Genomic DNA, 25093 nt, shown 5'->3' with positions numbered 1-25093 from the left:
CGGGGGATTTATCTACCTTTATTCGCTGTAAGGCAGCAAGCACCTCCTCCTCTTTAATCTCTATATGTTCCATGACACTACTGCTTGTTTCCCTTCCTTCCTTATACAACTCTGCCAGTTTCCTGAGTAAATAGTGATCCAAAAAAACTGTTTAAGATCTCCCCCATCTCTTGAGGCTCCACATATAGATGACTGCTCTGATCTTCAAGGGGACCAATTGTGTCCCTTACTATCCTTTTACTCTTAATATACTTGTAGAAACCCTTCGGGTTTACCTTCACATTATCTGCCAAAGCAACCTCATGTCTTCATTTTGCCTTCCTGATTTCCTTCTTTAGAATTTTCTTACATTTTCTATACTCTATAAGTACCTCATTTGCTCCTTGTTGCCTATACCTGCTATACACCTCTTTCTTCTTCTTAACCAGATCGCCAATATCCCCTGAAAACCAAGGTTCCCTATGCCTGTTAACTTTGACTTTAATCCTGACAGGAACATGCAAACTCTGCACTCTCAAAATTTCGCCTTTGAATGCCTTCCACTTACTGAACACATCCTTGCCAGAAAACAACTTATCCCAATCCACTCTTCCTAGATCCTTTCTCATTTCCACAAAATTGGCCTTTCTCCAATTTAGAATCTCAACTCGAGGACCAGACCTATCCTTATCCATAATTAACTTAAAACTAATGACATTGTGGTCACTGGACCCAAAAAGTTCGACTACACATACTTCTGTCACCTGACATGTCTGGTTCCCTAATAGGAGATCAAGTATTGCATCCTCTCTCGTTGGTACCTCTATATATTGATTTAGAAAACTTTCCTGAACACATTTGACAAACTCCAAGCCATCTAGCCCTTTTACAGTATGGGAGTCCCAGTCAATATGTGGAAAGTTAAAATCTCCTACTATCACAACTTTCTGTTTCTTACATCGGTCTGCTATCTCTCTATAGATTTGCTCCTCTAATTCTCTTTGACTATTGGGCAGTCTATAATACAACCCTATTAGTGTGGTCACACCTTTCCCGTTCCTCAGCTCCACCCATATGGCTTCTGTAGACGAGCCCTCCGGGCTGTCCTGTCTACGCACAGCTGTGATATTTTCCCTGACTAGTAATGCCACTCCTCCCCCTTTCATCCCTCCCCCTCTATCACGTCTGAAACAACGGAACCCCGGAACATTAAGCTGCCAGTCCTGCCCCTCCTGCAACCAAGTCTCACTAATAGCAATAATGTCGTAATCCCACATGCCAATCCATGCCCTAAGCTCATCTGCCTTTCCGACAATATTCCTTGCATTGAAATAGATGCACCTGAGAACATTTCTATCATGTACAAACCTTTGATTTCTGTCTATACATGCATTCCTCCCTTGACCTTTATCCTCCTCCACCTCACTATCTGCTCTAACACTCTGGTTCCCCTCTAGTTTAAACCCCCTGGAGCAGCACTAGCAAACCTACCTGCAAGAATGTTAGTCCCCCTCCAGTTCAGATGCAAACTGTCATGTCAGAACAGGTCCCACCTTCCCTGGAACAGAGCCCAATTGTCCAGAAACATGAAGCCTCCCTCCTGCACCATCTCCTTAGCCACGTATTTATCTTCCTATTTCTAGCCTCACTAGCACGTGGCTTGGGTAGCATTCCTGAGATCGCAACCCTGGAGGTCCTGTCTTTCAACTTTGCACCTAACTGCCTAAACTCTCTTTGCAGGACCTCCTCCTCTTTCCTATCCATGTCATTGGTCCCTACATGGACCACGACATCTGGCTGCTCACCCTCCCTCCTGAGAATACTGACAACTCGATCCGAGATATCGCGGACCCTGGCACCAGGGAGGCAACAGACCATCCGGGATTCTTGATCTCTCCCACAGAGCCTCTTATCTGTCCCCCTAACTATCGAATCGTCCATCACTACTGCTCTCCTCTTTTCCCTCCTTCCTTTCTGAGCTGAGGGTCCAGTCTCGGTGCCAGAAACGCGACCACTACAACTTGTCCCTGGTAGGTCATCCCCACCAACAGTATCCAAAACGGTATACCTATTGTTGATGGGAACGGCCACAGGGGTGCTCTGCTCTTTCTGTCTATTCCCCTTCCCTCTCCTGCAGTCACCCAGCTACCTGCCTCCTGACTTTTAGGGGTGACTGTCTCCCTGAAACTCCTGTCTATTACCGCCTCTGTCTCCTGTATGATCCAAAGTTCATCCAGCTCCAACTCCAGTTCCCTAACTCGGTTTGTCAGGAGCTGTAGCTGGATGCATCTTTTGCAGGTGTAGTCATCAGGGACAATTGTGCTGTCCCAGACTTCCCACATTCGGAGCACTTGACTGCCCTAACTGCTGCCTCCATTACCTACTCCTAATTTAATTAAAGGAACTTACCCGGCCTTACCTCACTGGGAGCAAGCTCGTCCTCAGCCTCTGCTTGCCGAAGCCTCTCGAGCCAAAGCCTCAAAGCTCCACTCCTTCACTGGGCCGCTCACACACTGACCATTGACAGGATAATTAAGGTAATTAAATGCCCTGCCCGTCCAACCTTAAGGCTGGTGGGCAGGCCAGGAGCTCCAGCAGGTTTCTGATAAAACATGAAACCTCATCCACTGGCGGGATGAGGTTTCACGTCTGTTTCAAAAATCTTAAATAAACTTTGTATGAGATTTATTAATATGTCCCATCCTGTGTGACGTTGTCACATGAGGGGGAACATGTTAATTTTTTTTTATTTTACTATTTTGACACTTTGAAGCACTGTCACTAATCTCCCTGAGACAGCACTTGGTCTCAGGGAGCAGTGCGCTCTTTCATATGCATGCAATTGGGGAATCCCTCCCCCACCCCCGCTTCCCATCGGGCAGGCCGCTGGGTGGGCCTTAATTGGCCTGCCCACTCAAAATGGCGGTGTGGCCTGCTTCAGTGGCGGAGTTTGGCTGCCCGCTTGCCGCCGAGCCGGTGGGGCCCATCCGCCCATCGAGGGCTAAATTCTGCCCAGTGTTCAAGAGGGCGGGCAGAGGAGGGACAGAAAGTGGGGCAAGGGGGGAGGACGGAGGGTGGGCAAAGGGGGTATGGGGGAAGAGACAGAGGGGGCAGAGACACAGAGGGAGAGACACAGAGATAAGAATTTTATTAGGAGTTCTGCTGAACCAATACAGCAATGATGCTGGCAGCACGAGTCTCCTGCTAGAATTGGACTTTATGTGCTTAACTAACAACACAAATATACATTTTTATAATTTACTAACTTCTTAGTGCCTTTGGATTTAGATTTTGCAAATAGTGAAGGGTCCAGTGCCTCCAAAGATTTCCCCTTAGTGCTGAATAACCTCTGGGCTCTCTCTTCTAAGGTTCTGAAGAAAGAAAAAAGTGTTTTTAACATGTTTTGGACTACTAATGGAAAGCATAATAACAATGAATATTCATGGCCTTTAATTTGTATTTAAGGTCAGCAGCCCAGTAATTGTAGGACATGAATATTACAACCTTACAGACATTAAATGCAGTACATCAAATCTGCTCTCATATGTCGAACTTGCCACATTATCCTACTTTAATAGTCAGAAAATGAAATCATTTTGTAGTGATTTCAAAAACTTACACAATTAAACAGCAAATTTACAAAACAACTTCCAGGTTATATTTCCTTTCATACATTTATTTTAAAACTTGCTCCTTTAAAATATGCAGACAAAGCCTCCCAAATTCCAAAATTAAGCTTGTTTACTTTTTAAGTTTGGTTGTGGCCAAGATATTTGTCTTGAGGAGTAGCACAAAATATCGAATGCAATGGAACAGAAAATCAGGCGCTATGAACAGTGGGTGGCTGATCCAATACTGCTCTTTTTGTACCACCGGCCGAGATGAATTTCTACTCCATAGCATTTCTTCCTGTAAACCGTTGACTTAAGCTATGCACTTACCCACCACATTTCAGACCCAAAGCCATCAAAGCAGATTTTAGTCTGTCCAATCCCAAGGAAGCCAATTCCTGTTGGTTCAAAAATAACCAGTTTATGAAGAGAGTCTGCCGCAGTATTTTTAAATTTATAAATGCCCCATGCAGTCATAAGTGAACAGAGAACTGTCTAGCAGGCACAGTCTAGCAATCCCAACTAGGACCATCATAAACTGCTTTTGCAATCGTATCAAAACAAAAGGGACATAATCATATAGTGCATCAACCAATATCAGTGAGCCCAGTCACAGCCAGTGCACCAACCACTTTAAAAAACACAGGGCTGGATTTAATGTAGCCTGTTGCAATGGGAACTGTAGCAGCCAGGCCCACTTAATCATGAGAAGTCCCACATCAGTCTCTCAGCGGTAGGATAACCTCCCCCGATTGAATGGAGGGGTATCAGGGACTGACGCAATATTCCCAGCTGCTGGCTGTTAATCAGGCTCATAGATGACACCCATTATCCCTGAGCCCACTGCCATTTAATGATGTTTCAAGGGATTTAACAGGAGCTGCAAGGCTTTCCCATGCCCTTGAAAGGCCACCCAGAAAGCCCTGCCAGTGGTCTCGGGGGTGCGGGGTGTCCCCCAGTATCAGGAACTCTGTGTCCAACTGAGGGATCTGGCATCGGGAAGGGGAGGGGCTACTGAAAGCCACCCCACTGCCTTTGCCTCTGACCCCTCCCTGCACTCACAGTGACCCCCCACCCCACCCTCACTCATCTTTGGTCTGGGCTCCCATGACTTTCCTGGGCCTCTGCTGGGGTGCAGTGCCACCAGCAGCCACTGCTGCAGCTGGCATTGGCAGTGACCAATAACTGGCAAGTCGGACTTCTGTCACCAGGAACCTCCATCGTGGGGGAAGCCTGACAATGGCCACGGAAGTATCTGAAGGGTACTTTATTTCCTCGGATCTCCCCATGGAACTGACTCCCGTCCGTTCTCAGACTGGTAGGCAAGACCCCCGTCAGCCCCACGAAAAATCCAGCCCATACAGTCTGCATTCCTACCCTTAATTGTTACCCTGTTATCTTTGCTGGATACATGTGCATGAGTATACTGGGTGAGATGATGATCAGGCTTGGAGGTGGGAAGCTAGTTGATATCCACTACATAGCCTCACACGAAAATTAGCCACTTGAACAAGATACTGGAGATCTGTGGGTGTATACTATAAACTAACTCAATTTTTTTGCCATTAGTAAAGAACTAGAAAAATGAGAAAAGTTGGAGTGGAACACAAAAGACAGAAATTAAAATGTTCTCTCCCAAACTTAGTGTTTTATAAATGGCAGGTGCTCTTCTACATCCTTGCCTCCCCTCCATTCAAACACTGCTGAACTATTGCCATTATAATTTGATGTTCTGTCAAGGGCTACACATGGGTTGAGAATGACAAGGAGGGATGTTTACCACAGCTGCATAGGATGTCAATTGTGACTTTAACATATTGACAAAATGAATAGTATAGTATTTATTTAGTCTCATTCCTTCAATGACTCAATGGGCTAGAATTTCCTTCAACTGAATCCCATGAAAATTTACTCCAGTTTCTACACTGAATTTGCCATTGGCAATTTGAACCAAAAATATTTAAAAACCTGCATAAAGCAAGTAGAAATCTCCATAAACAATCGAGACTTCAGGAAACCTTGGAAAACATACCATCAATATCTTTTATGTTCCTTTCATTTCCTATTAGTGTTATGAAAAAAGTTTAAGAGCATCAAAGTATCATTTATGCACATTAAACACAGCCATGTTTAAAAAAAAATCTTTCTCACATGATGTAATAGCATAAAAATGCATTTGAAGACATAGAACATAGGACTTTCTGGGAACTCCAGGCCAAAGCAATTTGAACAATGATTACCATAAGCTTCAAAACAAACCAGACAGAATTGAAGCCACAATTAATTAAAAGGAGAACCTACTTCCCAGGATGAGAAAGCTGACAAGTCTAAATGAGCTCCAGCGTGAGTCAGGGCACTGCTTGTCTCTTTCTGTCAAGAGAAACCGCAATTATATTCACTCAGTCATGATAAATGATAAACATATAAAGATTATCATAAACCCTTTGTGTAGTATTACACTTCTCGATGACTTGGCCCAAATAATCAAATTTGGGCTTCTCACAATTAAGTGATCCCTTCATAGCAGATAAATTTGATACAAATCAGGTCATAGAATCATATTTAGGTTAGAAAATGTTTTTATCCGCATCATGGTCCAGCAATCAGCTGTGTGAAAATGTTCAAGCTGTTTCGTGACCAAATTCCAGGTTCCTGACACGCAAATCATTCAGGTCAGCGTGAACTTCTAACCCCCTCCTCCTCCTCTTCCCCTTAACAAGACCACTATTTCATCATACACTGTCTGCTGTCTAATAAATGGTTATTGTATTCACGGGCAGTTTGCTTCTAGGTCAAACACACAATTTTACTAGAATCTCAAAAGAAAAAAAGTGCAAACCTAATAAACTCAAAAAAAAAGCAACAGTTAAAGGTTACCAGGCGAACCTTACACAAACTTAGGGCCTGCAAACAACAGAAAGGCCTTGGACTGCAGTCTGAGCATTGGCAATAACAACTAAGATTAAGTGTGCTCTTCAACAGATAGGGAAAGAACAGATGGTCCCAGCTTAGATAGGAGGGAAGGTCTCTGCCTGGGTGAAAAATAGGGACATACGATACATGTACCTGTTACCAGAGATGTCTGTTTAATGTAAACCTATATGTTGACGAGGTCGGAATCTGGAAACTGTTCTTGTACGTGACCAATAATGTATAAATATGTTGAACACTTGTAATTTAGCAGAGTGTTATCTCAAGCTGCATTGAGATGGTTCTCCCTTTGCAATTGCTCGAATAAACGATTGTGACCTGTACCCGAGACTCCTGCGGTCCGTTTGTCAAAGTGACTACAACAAAACTAAATAATCTTGTTTGGGCAGGGGGCGAGTGGATGAAACAGAGTGGGGGGTGACAACGGCTAGCTAATCAGTTTTTACCTGTTTTTAAATCAGCATCACCCTTCAAGATGGAGTGAGGAGGGGAAAATTGGAAGTGGGCAGACACAATTCATAAGCAATTATTAGATGTGCCCATTTCAAAATTTCTAGGAGCGATGACATAAAGCCATGTCAAGTGATGAGTTCGAACCAACAAGTCCAGTATATGGGACAGCAACAACCGAATCTACTTTTAGAAGACACTTCACACCAATAATGAATACAATCTCAATTTCAGTTACATAACGGCATCAAACCTTTTCAGCGACTTTGGTTTCATTGTTCATTTATTTTTTGCAATCCAGATTTTAGTAGGTAAGTAGTAGTCTGCCTGTTGGCTGCAAGAATCCTGCGGGAAACAATGTGGGGGATTTCAATCCTGCTCAATGGACCTACTGCTCCACGGACCAACTGCCCCAAATTGCCCCAGCTTCTGTTTGAATTATCAACCTCACTCTTAGGCCACAAAATGACTACTGGGGGAAATAACAGTCATGACACATGAAGCCAGGATTTTTCACTTTCCCTCTGCCAGTTTCTTGGGGCTTGTGAGGATTAACTATGGGACAGGGCAACCTCAACTTTGTCCCTATCCAGTTTCCTGCTTAAGTGAACATAGCAAGGACCTACTGAAATGATATGGTTACATCTGAATACTTCATCTGACATATTTTCCAACATTTGCTCCATAGCAACACTTGATGCCAGGGGCTAGAGATGCCTTCTGATTGTTATTGCCACAATAGCTGCCATTTAAAGACCCAGCAGTCAGTGTAGAGTGGTTGGCTGTAGCGTGAGAGCTTTATTGTTAAAAAATTACAGCATCAACATTAGTTCTAAAATTATTATTTCTAGCAATTCTATAATATTCCTAGAACTGCTCTTTCTTATATCTATTTTATTGAAACTACCATTTTCTTATCTTGAGCCCCAATTCACCTTAAAAGGAATATCTGGGCCTTGACAGAGGCAAAAAATTAACAATACGTATTACATAGAATGCAGGAGAAATAAATGTACACTTGTACAAATGTACTCTTGTACACTGCCATCAAATTTATTACAATTCTTTGAGGAGGTAACAAGTAGGATAGATAAATGGGAACCAGTAGATGTAATATATTTGGATTTCCAAAAGAAGTTTGATAAGGTACCACACATAAGGCTACTTAATAAGAGCCCGTGGTGTTGGGGGCAATAAATTAGCATGGGTAGAGAATTGGCTAACTAATAAAAGACAGAGGGTTGGGATACGGGAGGCATTTTCAGGATGGCAACCTGTAACTAGTGGAGTGCCACAGGGATCAGTACTGTGGCCACAATTAATTACAATATATATTAATGACTTGGATGAGGGAAATGAATGTACTATGGCCAAGTTTGCAGATGACACAAACATAGGTGGGAAGGTACGTGGTGAGGATGACACAAAGAGTCTACAGAGGGAAATAGACAGATTAAGTGAGTGGGCAAAAAGGTGGCAGATGGAATATAATGTGGGAAAGCGTGATATTATGCGCTTTGGCAGGAAGAATAGAGGAGCTGAATATTAATTAAATGGAGAAAGACTGTAGAAAGAAGCAGCAGAGAGGAATTTGGGGGTCCTTGTGCATGAATCCCAAACAGCTAGCATACAAGTTCAGCAGGTAATATGTAAGGCAAATGGAATGTTGGCCTTTATTTCAAAGGGAATGGAGTATAAAAATAGGGAAGTCTTGCTAAAACTACACAAAGTAACTAGTTAGACCACATAGTTTTGGTCCCCTTATCTAAGGAGAGATATACTGGGATTAGAGGCAGTCCAGAGAAGGTTCACTAGGTTGATCCCAGGGATGGAGGGATTTTCTTATGAGGACAGGTTGAGTAGGTTTGGCCTGTACTCATTTGAGTTTAGAAGAATGAGAGGCGACCTAATTGAAAAATAAGATTCTTAGGGAGCTTGACAGGGTAGATGCTGAGAAGTTGTGGGGGAGTCTAGGACCAGAGGGCATAATCTCAGAGTAAGGGGGTGCCCATTTAAAACAGAGATGAGGAGGAATTTCTTCTCTCAGAGGGTAGTCAATCTGTGCAATTCTCTACTGCAAAGGGCTGTAGAGTCAGGGTCGTTGAGTATATTGAAGGCTGAGATAGGCAGATTTTTAATCAGTAAGCGAAACAAGGGTTATGGGGAAAAGGCAGGAAAATGGAGTTAAGGATTATCAGATCAGCCATGATCTCATTGAATGGCGGAGCAGACTCGATGGGCTGAATGGCCTACTTCTGCTCCTACATCTAATGGTCTCATGGTCTTATCTTGGTTAAGCTAACACTTATATTGCAAGTGGTGAGCAGTAGAGTGATGATTTTCTACCAGCTTTTCCAATGTTCAACAAGTTATTTCAGCTGTCTAGGAATATTTCAATCACTTTGTTAACTTTGGGTAATAGAAGTGAGCCCATGCGAAGTGAAAATGGCACTGAATACAATGGGTTTTAGTTGTCGAGGAGCCCACAAAGTTAGCTTTGTTCATTTCGACAAACACAAGTCTGACATGTCATGTTCCAATATATTATGAACTTGCAAACAATACAGACTGTTAAAAAAGCCACTGCCAATTATGCTACTTTTGGCAGTATTATCTCCAGGCAGTCCTGAGGCTCAAGTAAATACCTAATTAGAGATGGACACTCACAGCCATCCGGGAAATCCACATATTCCTTTAAGGATGGAATGTCAACAAAAGGACTAAAGCATTCCATCTTCCTGGTTCACAAAAGGCACATTGAAATTCAACTTGTTAAACAAATGTGAAAGGCTTGTATTATGGTTCCTCATCCAAACCCAGACTGGGTAAATTTCAAATGACAAACACAGGACCTTTATTGACCTGGCCACACACCCTATTTAAAAAAGGACTTTGGACTTGGAACAGGTCAACTGGGTGAGTCAGCCATGATTGTTGCCTGCATTTAAAACAGCAAGCAAGAATCATTTCTATAGAGGTAGACACATCTTCAGGGAGCCTTTAAACCAGCTGCAGCCAAGGTAATAAACAGCAATATCTTGAAATTGGGAGAAGGACCCTCCCCAAACTGTTCCAAGTTCAAATTCACCTGAGAAAATATCTCCTGGAAATCCAACCACAAGAAGCCTTGCAGTTTACTGAGGAACTTCTGGTTACAAGACCTTCACTTCAACTAAAAGCATCAACTCATCTAAGAAACCACAGGCCTGCCACAAAAGAGAGACTGAGACAATTATACACTGTAATCATTTTTTTCCATCTAATCTTTGTGATAGTGTATGTGAGGAGAGTGAGTGAAATATTTATTTTTAAACCTCTGGGGCAAGCGTGGGATAACAAATAACCTTCTTTACCTTAAAAAACTTGCCCTGTAGAGGTGTGCAGGGCAAGTTTTTTTTACGCCGAGGGTAGTGAGTGTCTGGAATTCGCTGCCAGAGGAGGTGGTGGAAGCAGGTACAACAGTGGTGTTTAAGAGGCAGCTTGACAAATACATGAATAGGATGGGAAGTGCAAAATGTTTTAGTTTGACAGGTAATATGATCGGCACAGGCTTGGAGGGTCGAAGGGCCTGTCCTGTGATGTACTTTTCTTCGTTCTTTGTTCTAAAACTCACAAAAAGGCTTGCTGCCGGGATTATTTAAATTGGGACAACCACTCTGATGGCGAGAAAATACACACACCTCACATATAGAACACACGGACAGTAAGAGAACACAAATTCTGCCCATAACACATATTTATCCAACATAATATTATACTAGAATGATTAAAATATTACATACTGGCCAGCCAGGAAAGGTGCCATTTTCCCATTTTTTCTCAAAGTCAATTTGTATTTTTCCAAAGAGTTCATTTTGATCTAGTAAAGGCTTCACTCGGTCTGTATAATCTTGGAGGTAATCCAACAACATTTCCAGATACCTAGAGGAATTAAAAGCCGATTTTACTCTTGTTGGTTATGGCCTTTCAAGAACAATAATGTCATGTTAAACAGTGAAGAGGATAGTGATTGATATTTGACCCAGTTAAAGCAAAACAAAGCATGTAGGGACCAAAAAAAATATTGCTCACTCAACTCAAAGAGCTTAATTTTTAAAAATCATTGATGGGATGTGGGTACCGCTAACTAGACCAGCATTTGTTGCCCATCTTTAATTGCCCTGTTCAGCAGGCATTTAAGAGTCACCCACATTGCTGTTGGTCTGGAGTCACATGTAGGCCAGACCAGGTAAGGATGACAGGTTTCCTTCCCTAAAGGACATTAGTGAACCAGATGGGTTTTCATTCATCATCAGACTTTTAATTCTACCATCTGCTGTGGTGGGATTCAAACCCAGATACCCAGAGCATTACCCTGGGTCTCTAATCCAGTGACAATACCACGAAGCCACCACCTCCCCTGAATGGAATTGAATTAAAGAGAGACAAGTTGTGGCCCATCGGGTTTGACCTTTGAAGTCAGTTCCTCCTTAATACACAACATATTTTGCTTTAACCCACCCATAAGGATATTAAAACTTTTCAGAAATATTCCTAATTTATGGACATTTGCACGCTTCATAATCATGCACATAATCCATCAACTTCCCTAATTTTCTGCAATATCATTTGGTGGTTGTGAAATTGCATCGTATGCAGAAAATTTGCACTGATATAAAGGTGCAAGTTGCTTTTAGTTCATATTCAAGAGGTAAAATTTCAGTGTAAAGTTAGATGAATTAGTTACCAGAGAAATCAGAATCATTCCAAGTTCAGCACTATTGCCAAGTAAATGATTTACAGTTCACCTTTCAAAATGTTTCAAAGAAAGAGCGAGCTACATTTATATGAAAAGAAATAGAAGCAGTAAGCTTTATAGCCCCTCAAGCCTACTCCACCATTTAATAAGATCATGGCAGATCTATTCTTGGCTTCAACTCTACTTTCCTGCCTGTTCCTCATAAGCATTGTTTTCCCTATGGATCAAATATATTCAATGTCTCAGCCTCCACAACTCTCTATTATGGCCCCGAGAGAAGAAACCTCTCATGTCAGTCTTAAAATGAGTGACCCCCTTATTCTCAAGCTATGCTCTCGTGAGGGCAAATGTCCCCTCAGCATCTACCCTTTCAAGCCCCCTCAGAATCTTGGTTTAATTTTTCTAAACACCAATGTGTACAGGCCCGACTTGCTCAAGCTTTCCTCATAAAACAACCTTTTCTTCTCAGGAATCAACCGAATTAAGCGTCTCTGAAGTGCCTGCAAAACAAGTACAGCCCCCTTTAAATAAAGGAGACCAAAACTGTAAGCAGCACTCGACACGGTTTCAGCAACAACCTGTACACATTTAGTAAGACTTTGCTGCTTTTATACTCCATTCCCCTTGCAATAAAGGGCAACAATCCACTTGTCTTCATAATTATTTGTTGTACCTGCATGCTAATTTTTTCCTCTTTCATGTACAAGGACGCTTAGATCCCTCTGTACTGCAGCATTCTGTATTCTCTTTATTTAAACAACATTCTGCTTTTCCAAGAGGATGACTTCACATTTACTCACATTATACACCATCTGCCAAATTTTTGCCCAATCACTTATCTACATCCCTTTGCAAACTGTGTACTCTTCATACCTTGCTTTCCTACCCACCTTTGTATCATCAGCAAATTTAGCTACAATACACATGTTCCCTTCGTCCAAATTAATAAAGATTGTCACTAGTTGAGGCCCCAGCACTGATTGCTGTGGCACCTAACTATTCAGTTTCATTCAACATATTCGCCATTTCCTTATTTTTTTTAATCATTTTCTCAATTTTCAAGAGTCACACATTACTCTTAACCATCCTTTTCTTTCCTATGTAATTGTAAAAGTTCTGTGTGTTGATCTTTTTATCACCTTTCATGACATCAGGACACCCCAAAACACTTTACAACTAACGAAGTACTTCTGAAGTGTAGTCACTGGCGTAATGTAGGAAATGTAGCAAACAATTTGTGCACAGCAAGCTCCCATAAACAGCAATAGGGAATGCAACAATTGTTTATTCCTGTCTGGTGCAAAAGTAAAACAGGAAAGGTGGCCAAACCATGGCTTACAAGGGAAATTAGAGATAGTATTAGATGCAAGGAAGAGGCATACAAATTGGCCAAAAAAAAAACAACAGACCTGAGGATTGGGAGCCGTTTAGAATTCAGCAAACGAGGACTAGGGGATTGAGTAAGAAGGGGAAAATAGAGTATGAGAGTAAGCTTACAGGGAACATAAAAACTGAATGTAAAAGTTTCTATAGGTATGTGAAGAGAAAAAGATTGGTGAAGACAAATGTAGGTCCCTTACAGTCAGAAACAGGGGAATTTATAATGGGGAACAAAAAAATGACTGACCAACTAAACATACTTTGGTTCTGTCTTCACAAAGGAGAACACTAATAACATGCCAGAAATGTTGCGGAACACAGGGTTTAGTGAGAGGGAGGAACTGAAAGAAATCAGTACTAGTAGGGAAATGATGTTGGGGAAAATGATGGCTGATAAATCCCTGGGGCCTGATAATCTACATCCCAGAGTACTTAAAGAAGTGGTCCTAGAAATAGTGGATGCATTGGTGGTCATCTTCCTAGATTCTATAGGCTCTGGAACAGTTCCTACAGATTGGAGGGTAGCTAATGTAACCCCACTATATAAAAAGGGAGGCAGAGAGGAAACAGGGAATTATAGACCAGTCAGCCTGACGTCGGTAGTGGGGAAAATTCTAGAGTCCATTATAAAAGATTTAATAGCTGAGCACATGGAAAACAGTGGCAGAATCGGACAGAGTCAGCATGGATTTATCAAAGTGAAATCATGCTTGACAAATCTACTGGAATTTTTTGAGGATGTAACTAGTAGAGTTGATGAGGGGGAGCCAGTGGATGTAGTTTATTTGGACTTTCAGAAGGCTTTCGACAAAGTTCCACGTAAGAGATTGGCGTGTAAAATTAAAGCGCATGGGATGGGGGGTAGTGTATTGAGATGGATAGAAAACTGGTTGGCAGACAGGAAGCAAAGAGTAGGAATAAATGGGTCTTTTTCCGAATGGCAAGCAGTGACTAGTGGGGTACCGCAAGGATCGGTGCTGGGACCCCAGCTACTCACAATATATATTAATGATTTAGATGAGGGAACTAAGTGTAATATCTCCAAAATTGCAGATGACACAAAGCTGGGTGGGAGGGTGAGCTGTGAGGAGGATGCAGAGATGCTTCAGTGTGATTTGGACAAGCTGAGTGGGCAAATGCATGGCAGATGCAGTATAATATGGATAAACGTGAGGTTATCCACTTTGGTAGCAAAAACAGGAAGGCAAATTATCTGCATGGCTATAAATTGAGAGAGGGGAATGTGCAACGAGACCTGGGTGTCCTCGTACACCAGTCGCTGAAGGTAAGCATGCAGGTGCAGCTGGCGGTAAAGAAGGCAAAAAGAAGCCAGAAGATTCGAGTACAGGAACAGGGATGTCTTGCTGCAATTGTACAGGGCCTTGGTGAGACCGCACCTGGAATATTGTGTGCAGTTTTGGTCTCCAGATCTGAGGAAGGATATAGAGGGAGTGCTATAGAGGGAGTGCAGCAAAGGTTTACCCGACTGAATCCTGGGATGGCGGGACTGACATATGAGGAGAGATTGAGTTGATTAGGATTATATTCACTGGAGTTCAGAAGAATGAGGGGGGGATCTCATAGAAACCTATAAAATTCTAACAGCACTAGACAGGGTGGATGCAGGAAGGATGTTCCCGATGGTGGGGGAGTCCAGAACCAGGGGTTACAATCTGAGGATATGGGATAGATCATTTAGGACTGAGACGAGGAGAAATTTCTTCACCCAGAGAATGGTGAGCCTGTGGAATTCGTTACCACAGAAAGTAGTTGAGACCAAAACATTGTATGCTTTCAAGAAGGAGTTCGATATAGCTCTTGGGGCGAAAGGGATCAAAGGGTATGGGGAGAAAGCGGTTGCAGGCTATTGAATTTGATGATCAGCCATGGTCATAAATGAATGGCAGAGCAGGCTCGAAGGGCCGAATGGCCTACTCCTGCTCCTAGTTTCTATAATGGCCAGATAATCTGTATTTGTGATGATGATTGAGTGATAAATATTAGTCAGGACACTGAGGATAACTCCCCTGCTCTTCTTCAAAATAGAGTCATGGGATCTTTTACTTCCACCTGAGAGCATGGATGGGCCTTGGTTTAAAGCCCCAGCTGAAAGTGGGCACCCCTTCAGTCTGGCACTGCAGCATCAACTAGATTTTTGTTCACAACTTCCAGAGTGGAATGCATGATCTTCTGAGCTAGAGGCAAGAGTGCTACGAACTGAGCCATGGATGAGACAGAAATGGATTACAAAGAGTGAACATAATGGAGATATCCCAGAGGCTTGTGCTTCTCACATGGTTACATAACCAGTACTAGTTTATCACTTATATAGATATACTCTACAGAAAATTTCCAACTTAGAACTTAAGAAAACCTCAGTCAAGCTCCAACTGTTCTTGGAAAATAAGAACATGTATTCAATTGTAACTAACTTTGGGCCAAATTCCCAATGAAAAAAAATCAGGGGCATAGAAAGAAATGAAGGAGGAACTTGCACTTGTAACAGACCTTTCACATCATCAGCTTGTCTCAGAGTGCTCCATAGTCAGTGAATATCTTTTTGATACATGGTGTTGTAGATGTCTAGTTCATGGTTCATGTTAATGCTTTAGAGGTAATGTTTAGTTCTGGGAAGATTATTGTTGTACAGGTAAGGTAATTAAAATGCCAGGCTTTAGTGATTGCCAGAACACCTAAAGAAATGGCAGTTCAGAAGATTACCTATGTTTGTTTAATTGAGTCAGGATAAAAGAGATAGAGCTATAAAACAACAGGTAGGTTTACTTAGCTGGAGAAATTATAAGGGATAATTAACTTAAAGGCCAGTTTGAGGATAGCCCAGAGCAGGCTGCATTGTCATGGAGATAACAAGGTTCTCTGGTTTCAATTTATCTGGGTGTTTGCTGGGAGAGGTTTTTAGTTGCAGTTTGGGCCTCATGTGATGTGCAGCTCACTGAGAGAAGTTATAATGACAGTTAGGCAGATCTGCACTGTAAGCAGCACAAATATTAACTTCATCTTTGACCATGTGGAAGGCGGGTGAGGCTTGATCTCAGTTTGAATTTTGAGAGGAATAGAAGATTGCCTCATTTGAAGGTACTGGGGGAGTATACACTTGGCCTCACACTGTCTTATTGCAAAAGAAAGTAACCAGCCAATTATCTTGGAAGTATTGGAAAAGTAACCAGAACTAGGGACTGAAGCACAGTCAAGAGAGGGTAAATGAAAGTTAGCCTCAGGGAAATGAGTGTGCTCTTTCGATTTTAGGCATTTCCCCCTGGCTGCACAGGCAGTGCATAGCACTTTCCTGTGAGCGTCAAGCTGGGCGGGCCTTATTTGGCGCCTAGCCTCCGATCAGGGGTGCGTCCGTCCATCAACTGCATCCCCCCCACCCCCAACCCCGATGGGGGTGGGGGGGCAATTCAGCCTCTTGTCTTTCTGCCCAATCAGTTTCAAAAGTGAGGCAAATTTTAAAAAAAGCACAGACTGTATATGGTTAACCCAAACGCAGGATAAAACAGATGAAATTAAAAGTAATATTGAAATTCTTGAAAGGGCATCTTAATGCATGAATAGGTAGGATTAAGTAGTTGTGTATGATAAAAAATTTTTCTTTCTTCCCATTAGGTAACTTGTTCAATATAATCTCAGTTACAGGGTGTTTCCACCTGCACTAACTTGAGTGGCAAACAACAGTACTGTTGTTAATTGCATCTGTCTGCGAGGCCAGGATAGAATCCTGTATGTAAAATTAAACACATGATAATTCTAACACACAAGTACTTAAAAATCTTCACCACCCTAATTAGCCATCAATATCCAGCTTATTTAAAAGCTGATTGCTGAAAAATAGCTTTTGTACAGTGCAGCAGCTGCTAACCGAAAAAGCATCCGCAGTCTAAACCGTGAGGAGCCAATGTGCGTGCAAAAAGTAATTCCACTTACCGCTTATATTCTGCATTTTTTCTCTCTTTCGGAATATCAAAAAGTTGATCAAATGTAATCAAGTAGGTAATATAATCAGATTTCTGGAAAATGAAAACATGTGTTATGAAATCCTCTGGAGCTTTACAATCTATTACATTCAGATAACAGACATCTAGAATGTTTTATGCTTATTTTCATGGTGCAAATACTGGCTTTTGGACCAATGTTAGTTAGACATGAAGTGCCAGTTGTATCCCAGGACACATTTCTCCCAAATTCTTACCACCACCACCTGTGCTTTATTGAAATTCAAGCAAAAGATACCTACAGCCCAGATACAGGAATATTTCCATATGCTTGCCATTATCTTTTCCTGAAATCTTCATAACAACAATGCAGATTGTAATAACATTTAATTATTTAGACAATCCAACTACTTTGATTCCACAGAAATTCATCTTTGCAGATATAACAGGACGTATGAGTTATAACCATACTAGCAGCTGAGAAGGGCTCCTAGAGACATTAATGTTAATATGAATTCACTATAATACTTCAGACAAGCACCACTACAGTCAGAATCAGTAATGCTTCATTGCTGAACAAAAAAAAACCCAGGTAAGGAAATACAACCACCTGCCACCAGAGGGAACATTATCCAAACCGGTAGACAGACGCACCTCAACAGTTATATTAACGCTGTTATGCTGCATATTTATCAACTGAATGCTCTAGTGTACATTAGAATATTTCTGAAATTGGCACTAATACCTCCTAGAACACAATCAATTAAGCAGTCAATAATACTGGCATTTTAACCTGTGAAATAATTTTACTATAGCCTCTAACAGTTAACAATTAATTAGTTTCTTGAAGATTCACGTGAACCAAATTAACAATGACAAACGGTGTACAGGATAAATAGTACTCCTGCATGATGGTAAATCCCCACAGAATAAACCCACTGTGCTATTTCAGAGTAGTCATTAACAAATTCACAGAACCAATCAACCTGTGGCTGGTTCAAAAGCCAAGTCACACCACACAGCCTCTAGTTAACACACAATTATTTTTAATGATTCGACAAGTAAAACGCTAAGAAGAAAATTAATGCTTTAATGATTCCTGGATGAAGGGGTTGACTTATCAAGAACAGTTAAAGAGGTTAGGCCTTTATTCATTCGAGTTTAGAAGAATAAAGGGTGATCTTATTGAAACGTACAAGCCCCCGAGGGGGCTTGACACAGTAGATGTTGAGAAGATGTTTCCACTAGTGGGGGGAAATCTCGAACTAGGGGATGTAGTTACAGAATAAGGGGGCACTCATTTAAAACCAAGATGCAAAGGAACTTCTTCTCTCAGAGGGTAGTGAATGTCTGGAATTCTCTACCCCAGAGAGTTAGGGAGGCTAGATCTCTAAATATTTAAAGAGGAGATAGATAGATTTTTGAAATATTGCGGAGTTAAGGGCTATGAGGAGCTGGCATGAAAGGAGTTGAAACAGATCAGCCATGATCTTATTGAATGGCAGGGCAGGCTTGAGGGGCCAAATGGCCAACTTCTACTCCTATTTCTTATGTTTTTACCTCTGAACCTTTCAGGTTGATGTACTTGAGATAACAGTCATGAAGGTCAAGATATCGTCCATATCCTTCCTCATCTGTGAACTCCACTAGATCTTTAAAGAGCAAATGTAATTAATTTTTATTCACATATATTTCAATCACAAGCCAGAGTAAGTCTATAGAGAGAAAACTGTACTAACAATGACATTAGGGAGATTCACAAAAGCAATTATGGAACATTGTCAAGAGGCGAAATAGACTGATATGTTGCAGAGAGAAATATTAAGTTGTATAAATACTGCACGTGAAGGGAATAAAACAATATCTCAATGCTAAAAGCATTCATCATGCTATTGACAGCAGCAGTTAGGGGCTTTCACATAACTCAGAAGTGAACCATGTAACATTCATGCTGGTTATAATTAACCAACACACCTAAATTTAATAAATATTTTGCACATTAATGGGCTAAGACTAGGTGTGCCATGTAGAAATGATCGGCCATTTGTAAAATGAGTGTGTTAAGTGCATTCAAATATGCATGGAAGTCGTACATAACTGCGTACATATCTGTGTGGCTGTTATAGTAATAAATGTTAAATATAGTTCCCATAGTTTACAAGAACCATAAGCAGGTTATAAAGATTGGAAGAAAATCTCCCCACTTAGATAAATGGAAAAATGTAACACTTAGTTTTAACAGAATTTTGTATTTCATGGTCATTGGTATAGTAGGTATATGTTTAATGCAGTTGAACCAATAAAACAAGCGATTAATTATAACGTACTGACAAATTATTTTCATGTGTGATCCGATGCTGAATTAAGGTTACCTATTGATAATAATTCAGTGTTGCATATAAAAAAGCAGAAACCTTAAAAGAAACTGTGCAGACTTACTCTGTGCCTCCTCGCTTGGATTATCCCTGGTCTTCATCAGCTCTTCAAACTCCACCGACATTGGAATACTTATCTAAAAGGAGGAAAAGGACAAAGGTGAACGACAATCTCAAAATAGTTTCATTTGAATTTAAAAAAAAATCTAGATGACAGATGTTCACCTTAACTGAAACATTTTTATTCTATTTATTTCACACCATATCAAACGTACAGGTTACAAGTTGATCAATAAACAGTGAATAGATATAATATATAGAAATCTAATAAATATAACTCAATAAATAGTGATAGCGAACAGTAAATTGAGAGACATGCAGGTTACAAGGGTAGTCGTAAAGTTATAAGGATATATTAACTACCCCACTATTTCCCATTGTGCAAAGCACTTTATTTACATCAGACCTAAATACCTTGATACATGACATGGATCGACTTACACGAAGGACGGTTAAACTTCTCTTTCTAACAGGACCAAACCAGTGCAATAACTGAATGCCAATGAATATTACTTCGACACTGGAATACAGGGTTTGGAGATTTCACATTACTGCTTCCATGAGTATTGCAAACTAGTTAGGAGATCTTTCTCAATGAAATCAAATAAATGATGGCAAATAAGTTATCCCCACTTGCTGTAGAATCTGCTCACAGAGAGCATTGACAATACAGTTTATTTAACTTGCGGCAAAAGATCTCCATGATCAGTTCATGAAAAACTCAGCAATTTTTTTTTACATTTTATCATGCTGTATGACTGTGTGTGCCTATTATTCAAATGCAAGCACTTTACTCTATTTAAATCATTTAGTGGAAAGAATTATATTCCATTATGATGCTAATTGTGGAAAGGTGTTTTATAAAAATGTCAAGATTATTCTGAATTGAGCTCAGGGTCTATGAGGGAACAAACCTCATTTGGGTGTTTTCTGTGGAATTCTTTGATCATCTTCAGCCGGTTGTAGAATTCTCCAAATTCATTTGGTCCTGAAATGGCATTCAACTCATCCTTCCTCATGCTGTCAACATAACAAAACCATAACAATGTGAAGGAGTGCATAATGCACAATCTAACAGACAAAACAAATAATAGCAATAAATCAACCTTTAGGGCACTGAATATGTTTTCTATAGACCTCAAACAGGACACACTTGCAGTCAAAGGACAGCTACAGGATATATTTCAAATACTGATTAAATTTGAAGAAAACATCATCATTTATTTGTTTTTGAACAGGACTTCGAAAGCTGTAATTTTGAATTACTTTACTACAGGCAGAGGCACTAATGCTGGTTAAAATCCAAGACAGCATTCCTGGAAAAGGAATACATTTTTAATATTAGTGCAACACCAAGAACACCCAAGCAGGGCAGAAGATGAGTTAGTTGTCAATGCAGCGCCAACCTCACCAGAGAGAATCCACCATACCTGTGTAATTGTTCCAATACCCTACCATTTATGCAGCTGAAGTGCAATATCACTTTTTACATGTTTCATTAAACATTAATTAACTCAAAAATGCTCAAGTTGTACAGCATTTGTCACCAAGTACAAAATAATCTGAAGTTATTATACCAGTAATAATACATACCTGTCCTTGTCTTCATACAAGTCTCTTAAATTTCCAGCCACTTCCATGTATCTCTGGAAAATAAATTAAGATATCTCAAAACTTAATAATTTAAAATTGGTACTGGTGAACAGGAGGCAGTAATCAACATTTGGAAAGAAACCATTTCCAAGCTTCAAAATGTAAAACAATGCTCACACTCATTTCAATTGACTAAGTTCTTACAGATAAATAACATGAAAAAACATTTTTAAAATTGCTCTTAATTCCAGCCCACCTGCAGCAATCATTGTAGAATTAACGCTCCAGCAACACACTCAAAACTAAAGCATCCTCAATCACACCAGAATGTGCTGCAATTGAAGACTGATTGCTTACAAGAAATAAAGAGAATAATTCACCCCTGCCATAAAATCCCCTTTTAAATAAAGATCATTATAGTTACTTGGTGGTACAGAACTTGAGTAATGCCGAAAAAGAGACACATACTGTCAAAGCTTTTTGACTTGTACTCATCAGGACTGAATCGCAAGAATGTCAGATTTCAAAGAGAACAATAATTTATAATGCATGAGAAGAGGGTGCTGATTGATTGGCAAGTGGGCTCTGATTGGCAGAGGCATCACTATGGAGAATGTAGCAAAGAACAGTTAACGGCCAAGCCTTTGTTTAAATAAAAACCAAGCAAGTCGACTCTGATTGGTCAAGTCATTTCCATGGGGAATGAACCAGTGAATAACTGCCCCCAAGCATCTGCTCAGCTGAAAAAGGCCCAATGTGTGGACATGTCCTTTCTGGTTGAAAAGGACAGGGCCCTGTGTGTGATTGTTTAGTAAGTGTTGTCCAATAGCAGAATCACATCTAATGTTGAATGCTAGGTTTTGAGTTTTGCAAGCATGGGCTGGTTGAGTATGATCAGTACTTTGGCTGTTCATGCTGTTTGATACAATCTACCAGTCATTGGGATGTATGACCTACACACCTGCATCACACTGGCACTGAAATACCACTTGTGTTGCGACTGCATAGTTGGAGCATGAAATAACTAACTTCACTTGTTGCTCAAATTTTGAGATATTTTACCTTTCCACGGTAATTGAAGGTAGACTGGGCACATTTCAGGACTGAAAGTGGCAGTCTTAGGTCCATTCACAAGTTTGCGTGATATAGAGCAATGATCTGATTGGAGAAGCCATTATCCCGCAGGATAGCTTTGATGTGCCTTATTTTGGCATCAAGCTTGAACAGTAACCAAGTGCTCAGGCCCTATTTACGAGGTTGCTGATAAGGCCAATCTTATAGCGTGTGGAGCTGTAGGAACTCCAACGCAGGCTTGCAGTAGATAGTAGCAGAGAACCCATTGGCAGATTTCTCAACTAGCACATAGAGGAAAGGGAGCTCGTCTGACAGCCCCATTTCAAAGGACAATTTGAGCACAGGATGCAGCCCATTAAGGTATAAATGGAAATTCTTACACCAAGCTGCAGATTCAAACATCCACGTATCAGAAATGTGCAAGGGGTAGAAAGTTAAGGATCATTCCATTGAGGATGTGTTTCTTATGGAAACCGACGAAGGTATTAGCAAGAGCTGGGCCCAGAAGGAACGTAGAGGTGTCTCAAAACCAGATTACTTAATAAATCTGGCAGGCAAACATTTGAAAACAAGTTCAATCCCAATTGAACAGGCTTTCCATATTTGCAAACAGCAGCATTGTCAATGTCCATGGAAACTCACCCGCTTTGAGGAAAAAAGAAAATGGGTCAATTATCATCAAGTATACAGCCTAATACAATGGCTACTTAAATTATGAAATGGTTGATTATTTAGAATGAAATTTTGTATGTTTAATAGGGAACAAATGAAACTGGTCGCAATTCAGAGCCATAACAAATCTACACATACCTGATCTATACAATCGATCTTACTGAAAGCAAATGTAATTTAACAGTGGTCCTAAAATGATGGACAGATATGAAGACCAGGTCACAACCATCTTACTTACATCAAGCACTGCTCTAGCACGATGATCAGAGTTGATTTGGTCTCGAAGCTGGAAAATAAATTAAAGAGTTAATGATTTTTAAAATAGTGGCTGAAATTGCTTTTCATCAGCAGAGCTTCACCACTTTTCATACCTACAGAGCCTGACACAACAGCAAGCACTTCTCCCTTCACAAGAAAATGTAAAAAAACTGAGATGTTTGTTCCCCCACACCTCCAAAAATGCTCACCATCTGACAACATCAAACAGAGGCAGCATAATCCATAGCCTAGACTATACCGGTGTGAACAGGAGCCCTGTCTATATTTTAATTGCTTCTAAATCAACCTGAGCAACTGCTAAAAATTCACTTCAGGACACAAAGGTAAAATAACTATGATAGGCATATAAATCTTATCAAAACAAACTGATTTCCTCCCAGAAACGTAACAAGTCCATGCTATTATTACCACTAATCAAGTGATGGCAGGTCAACATACTCCAGAATGCATTATATTCTGAAAGTGCAAGTGAAAGCGATTTCCTACTCTGGAGCTAAAGTAGTTCAACCTCAAAGTTAGATGGCTCCAATTAATTTGAAGACCATAAGGATGAACAAAGTACAATTAATCTCTGCCATGCAATCTAAAAACCCCAGCTCAGATGCATAATTTCTAATGGAAAGCTTGAAAACATATTTTTTTTAAATTACTGCGATACTCAATTAAGTCAACATGGAAACAGTGACAGTCAGCAACATGAACAAGAATTCAGGAGTGACACTGAACAGCAAGAGTGGCTCAGGATGCACTTGCACTTCAACTGAATCTGAAGTGATTCACTCTAGAGCTCACTTTGGGTTTGAAGGGTCCAATCACATTGGCAGCTTCAAGAACTGTCCTCAATTTACACTGAGCATTGGAATGCGCAAAGGAGAAGGGAAATCAGAAAACAGAGGCAATGCTCTCCAGATCAGTCTATATTTTGCAAAGAACAAGTTAACATAAAATAAAAACATATGCTCTGAAGAAGAGTCCTTCAGACTCGAAGCATTAACTCTGTTTCTCTCTCCACAGATGCTGCCAGACCTGCTGAGTTTTTCCAGCATTTTCCGTTTTTATTTCAGACGGGTTAACATTTCAGGTGTGGAACTATTGTCAGAACTGTTCTTATGAAACTTGCCACCTAAAAGATGACATTATGTGTTTCCTCCAAACTGAAGTGTTTTTCCAGCACTTTCTGTTTTTGCTTCAGGTTTCCAGAACGTGCAGAGTTTTTATTCTTTGCGTTTCTACGAATGTAGAGAAGTGGAAAAGCCTCCTGCAGCTCCATCGGGTTAGACCTCCTGTAAACTCATGGGGATTCCTCAGGCAATGCGCCTTGGAGCATGTGTAAAATTGATCATGTTGATTGATTTCCAGGGCAGATGAACAACTCAGGAAGGGCGAGAGACGCCTTCTCCGGGCTTACTGATGGGAAAGTGAACGGATATGGAGCGGCTGGCACTCAGCGGTCATCAACGATTCCTCCCCACCCCCCAACCCTCCCTCACTAAAACCGGAGCAGCACCGCCCGGGGTGGGAATCACCCACTCACCCGGCCCCGGCCCCGGGACCCGGCCCCCGGCCCCGGCCCCCGCTCTCCTCACCGTGGATTTCTTCACCATCATCTCCTTCACCATCACATCCATCAGCCGCTCCTTCTCCTCATGGTATCGGCGCTGTTGCTCCAGGATGGTCTCCATGGCGGCGACACACACACACACACGGACTCTCCCGAGCTGACGGACCCGCTCCCGGATTGGACAGCCCGCCGGACGTGACGTTCGCTGCCTTCCGGAGTACAGGGTGACCCCGTTCTCCCTCCGCCGCTCAGTGATCGCTGAAGAAAGATTCCGCCCTCCCAGGCGTTGGGGGGAGGGGTGGGTGCCTCTGAATAAAACTCTTCATCTCCGTGGAAGGTGCTTTATCTCTGGTTGGCTCAGTTAAGAAAAACACCTCACCATTTCCACAAGTTCCACTTCATCTGCAAATAATAGATATTGCTATGGGAACCCATAT

General features: G+C 41.2%; 1 protein-coding gene across 1 annotated transcript in view; it reads right to left on the bottom strand.

Moving 5' to 3' along the window:
- sf3a3 (splicing factor 3a, subunit 3) overlaps nucleotides 1-24858 on the bottom strand; it is a 40777-nt gene extending 15919 nt beyond the window's left edge. The window contains exons 1-11 of the mRNA XM_041213530.1: nucleotides 24682-24858; nucleotides 23055-23102; nucleotides 21071-21123; nucleotides 20392-20497; nucleotides 19482-19554; nucleotides 18603-18694; nucleotides 17035-17117; nucleotides 10754-10892; nucleotides 5892-5960; nucleotides 3921-3988; nucleotides 3246-3350 (exon numbers count right to left, since the gene is read on the bottom strand). Of these exons, the coding sequence (XP_041069464.1) occupies nucleotides 3246-3350; nucleotides 3921-3988; nucleotides 5892-5960; nucleotides 10754-10892; nucleotides 17035-17117; nucleotides 18603-18694; nucleotides 19482-19554; nucleotides 20392-20497; nucleotides 21071-21123; nucleotides 23055-23102; nucleotides 24682-24777 (932 nt within the window). The 5' untranslated portion in view covers nucleotides 24778-24858. The remainder of the gene's footprint in view (nucleotides 1-3245; nucleotides 3351-3920; nucleotides 3989-5891; nucleotides 5961-10753; nucleotides 10893-17034; nucleotides 17118-18602; nucleotides 18695-19481; nucleotides 19555-20391; nucleotides 20498-21070; nucleotides 21124-23054; nucleotides 23103-24681) is intronic.
- Between the last annotated feature and the right edge of the window lie 235 nt (nucleotides 24859-25093).

This window comes from Carcharodon carcharias, chromosome 19, assembly GCF_017639515.1.
Source record: "Carcharodon carcharias isolate sCarCar2 chromosome 19, sCarCar2.pri, whole genome shotgun sequence".
Lineage (NCBI taxonomy): Eukaryota > Metazoa > Chordata > Chondrichthyes > Lamniformes > Lamnidae > Carcharodon > Carcharodon carcharias.
Note: the sequence above shows the minus strand (reverse complement) of the source record. Positions and strands in the feature narration are given on the sequence as shown.